Here is a 2898-nt window from a genome sequence, read left to right on the forward strand (position 1 = left end):
CCCGGCCACCGGCTCGAAGATCTTGGACAGGTTGAAGTCGGAGACCTTGACCGCCCAGTGCCGGTCCACCTGCGAAGGGGGGCACGGGTGGGTGGGAGGGTGGGTGGATAGGTTGGACACTGTGTGGTGTCCTGAGCACACAGGAGTAGGCACCGGCGCGGGCACAGCACAGGAACAGGCGCAGGCGCGGGCACCGGCACACTCAGAAACGTCAGGGTCAGGGAGAGGAGCGCAGGGGGAGGGGCAGGGACAGCACACACGGAGATGCACGCCAGCAGGTTGGGCCTCACCAGCAGGTTGGGGCTCTTCACGTCTCGGTGGATGATGGGCGGCGAGTGGCGGTGCAGGTAGAGCAGGCCGCGGGCGGCGTCCACCGCCTGCGGCAGGGAGGACAGCCAGCTCGGGAGGATCGTCGGAAGCCAGCAGGTGCGAGGCGTGGCAGCTGCTCAGGCACGAGGAGCGGGCCGCGGCAGGTAGGCGGCTAGGCGGGAGGCAGGCAGGCAGGCAGGCAGGCACGTAGTGCTGTGCCCTCGACCCGCATGCCACAGGCACGGCCGCCCGCCCACCATCTGCAGGCGCAGCGGCCAGGTCAGCTCGGCGGCGGCGGCCGGGTTGCGCAGCCCGCCGCGCAGCACGTCGTACAGCGAGCCACGCTGGCAGTACTCTGCAGTACAATGCGGCACGGTATGGGGTGGGTGGGCGGGTGAGGTGGTGGCGGGTTGGAGCGGGTGGGGTTGGGAAAGCAGCGGGGAGGAGAGGCTGCCAAGCGCCCGCCGCCGGGCTGCCAAGCGGCGGGCATGCAGCAGCCCCGCTGCGGGCCTGTCCCGGCCCCTGGCCATGCCTTGCGCCTCCTTGCCCCCGCTGCGCACCGCCTGGCCTGCCCTGCCCTGCCCTGCCATGGCCCCTCCCCTCAGGAGACTACTCACCCGTGAGGATGCAGGGCGGCAGGGTGCAGAGGCCCAGGAAGGAGACGACGTTTGGGTGGCGCATGCGCACCAGTACCGCGGCCTCCGCCACCAGCTGCCGCAGCACGCCCTCGGGCAGCAGGAAGGACTCGTCGGAGCACTCGTCCACCGCCATCAGCAGCTTCACCGCCACCGGGTGCTCCAGCCACTGGGCCAGGTAGACCTGCATGGCGGGAGGCGGTAGGCTGGGCTAGGTTGCACTGTGTGTGTGCGTGTGAGGCGGCAGATGCACGTAAGTGCGTGTGGGAGGCGGAAGCAGTAGCGGCGGTGGCGTCCGCTCGGCGGCAGGGAAAGCTTCAGACAGGGAAAGGCAGCGGCCGCGGGCGGCGCAGCCCCGGCATGCTAGGCGCCGCTGGCGGCGACCCCCACCGGCAGCCGCCGCGAAGCTGCGGCCCCAGGCGTACCCGCCCAAAGGAGCCCTTTCCGATCAGCTTCTCCAGCGCCAGATCCTCCCACAGCACCTCCCACTGCTGCACCTCCGGCGACAGCTCCCCTGCGCTGCTGGCGCCGCCGCTGATGGTCCGCGCCCCGGCGCTGACGCCCGAAGCAGAGGCCGATCCGCCCGACGGCACCGCCCGCATGCTGCTTGCCGAGCTGCCTGCAGCGGTGCTGCCGGCGGTGGCGGCGGTCGAGCCGGCCGCTCCTGCGCCTGCTGCCGCTGCTGCTGCTGCCTCTGCCGAGGGCTTGGAGCCGGCGCGCAGGAGGCGCATGGACGGGAGGCGGGAGGAGATGAAGTTGAGGACGGGGTCGCTTTCCAGAGCGCCGCCGTGGTGGTGGGCGGGGAGACCAGCGGGCACGGCGCCGCCAGCCACAGTACCGCCCTTGCCCTGTACCGCCATAAATATATGCTGTCCAGCGAGTGCGGGGACTGCCGGGGTACAGGCGGCGGCATAGCGCCGCCGCCGCCGTCACCTTCCAAGCTCTTGCCGCCGCCGCCGGTCGGCCGCTGCCGGGCTTGGCGGACCTTGAAAGCGATCACGGCCAGCCCCGCCAGCACGGCTGCAGCAGGGAGGTGTGGGTGTGTGATCAGCAAGCGGGCGTGGAGGGGAAGCAAGAGGGTCGTGGAGGGTTCGTGTGTGTGGAGGGGCGCGCGGCGGGAGGCACGAAGCAAGGGGAGTTTGAAAGGAGGAAGGCAGGCAGAGCCGGGCTGATGGCGAGGAGGGGCGCAGCGGCTGGCCCCGGCCAAGACAGGCAGGCTGAGAGGAGCACGCACCTAGGCCGCCCAACACCCCGCCCACAATGGCCGCCACTGGGACGGAGGAGGAGGAGGTGCCTGCAGGAGCAGCGGCACACAGACGCCCACGCGCTCAGACACGAGCACACCCATGGACGACCAAAACAAACTGGGCAGGAAGTTTGGTCGGAGGGAGAGCCGTCTGGCAGGCCGCAGCCTGCCACGCGGCGCAGCGCTTCTTGCAAGTAAGCTCTGGGGCGGGGCAGCACCGAGGGAGGGATGCCCCCAAAGGCTTTCAGCGCACCTGGCGTCAACGGCGGCGGCGGCCGAGGCGGGCGCGGGGGCCGCGGCGGCGGCGGCGTCGATGGGGCGCAGGGGCCGCAGCGTCACGCAGTCGTTAGTCCCAGAATCGCACACCTGCAGCGGCCGGGCAGGGAGGCGGGTTGGATAGCAGGGGGGCGCAAGCTCTAGGGCGAGGATTAGGCAGGGAAGGAGGGGAAGCAATGTCCTTCCCCAGGGGTCCTCCTGCCAAGGCCCCAGCTGTCCCGGGAAGAAAAGCAGGGCGCTTACCGGCTGCGGGACGCCTGCAGGCACGCCGCCACAGACTTCTGTGCTGGAAAGGTTCCTGCAGATTCACCCGACACAGCCCACAGCAGCGAGCAGCCGTCACCCCGTCACCGGTTATGCGCTGCGCTGCGCTGCAGAGGCACCCGGCACCACGGCAGGCGCCGCACCACAGCGCGGGGGGGGGGGGGGGGG

General features: G+C 71.2%; 1 protein-coding gene across 1 annotated transcript in view; it reads right to left on the minus strand.

Moving 5' to 3' along the window:
• CHLNCDRAFT_144680 (hypothetical protein) overlaps window positions 1–2898 on the minus strand; it is a gene marked incomplete at both ends in the record, with an annotated part of 7347 nt that overhangs the window by 1297 nt on the left and 3152 nt on the right. Inside the window, 9 exons of the mRNA XM_005848333.1 lie at window positions 10–69; window positions 291–377; window positions 567–664; window positions 927–1128; window positions 1370–1792; window positions 1930–1964; window positions 2179–2238; window positions 2409–2556; window positions 2710–2764. Of these exons, the coding sequence (XP_005848395.1) occupies window positions 10–69; window positions 291–377; window positions 567–664; window positions 927–1128; window positions 1370–1792; window positions 1930–1964; window positions 2179–2238; window positions 2409–2556; window positions 2710–2764 (1168 nt within the window). The remainder of the gene's footprint in view (window positions 1–9; window positions 70–290; window positions 378–566; window positions 665–926; window positions 1129–1369; window positions 1793–1929; window positions 1965–2178; window positions 2239–2408; window positions 2557–2709; window positions 2765–2898) is intronic.

The sequence above is a fragment of the Chlorella variabilis genome (assembly GCF_000147415.1).
Source record: "Chlorella variabilis unplaced genomic scaffold CHLNCscaffold_8, whole genome shotgun sequence".
Taxonomy (NCBI): Eukaryota; Viridiplantae; Chlorophyta; class Trebouxiophyceae; order Chlorellales; family Chlorellaceae; genus Chlorella; species Chlorella variabilis.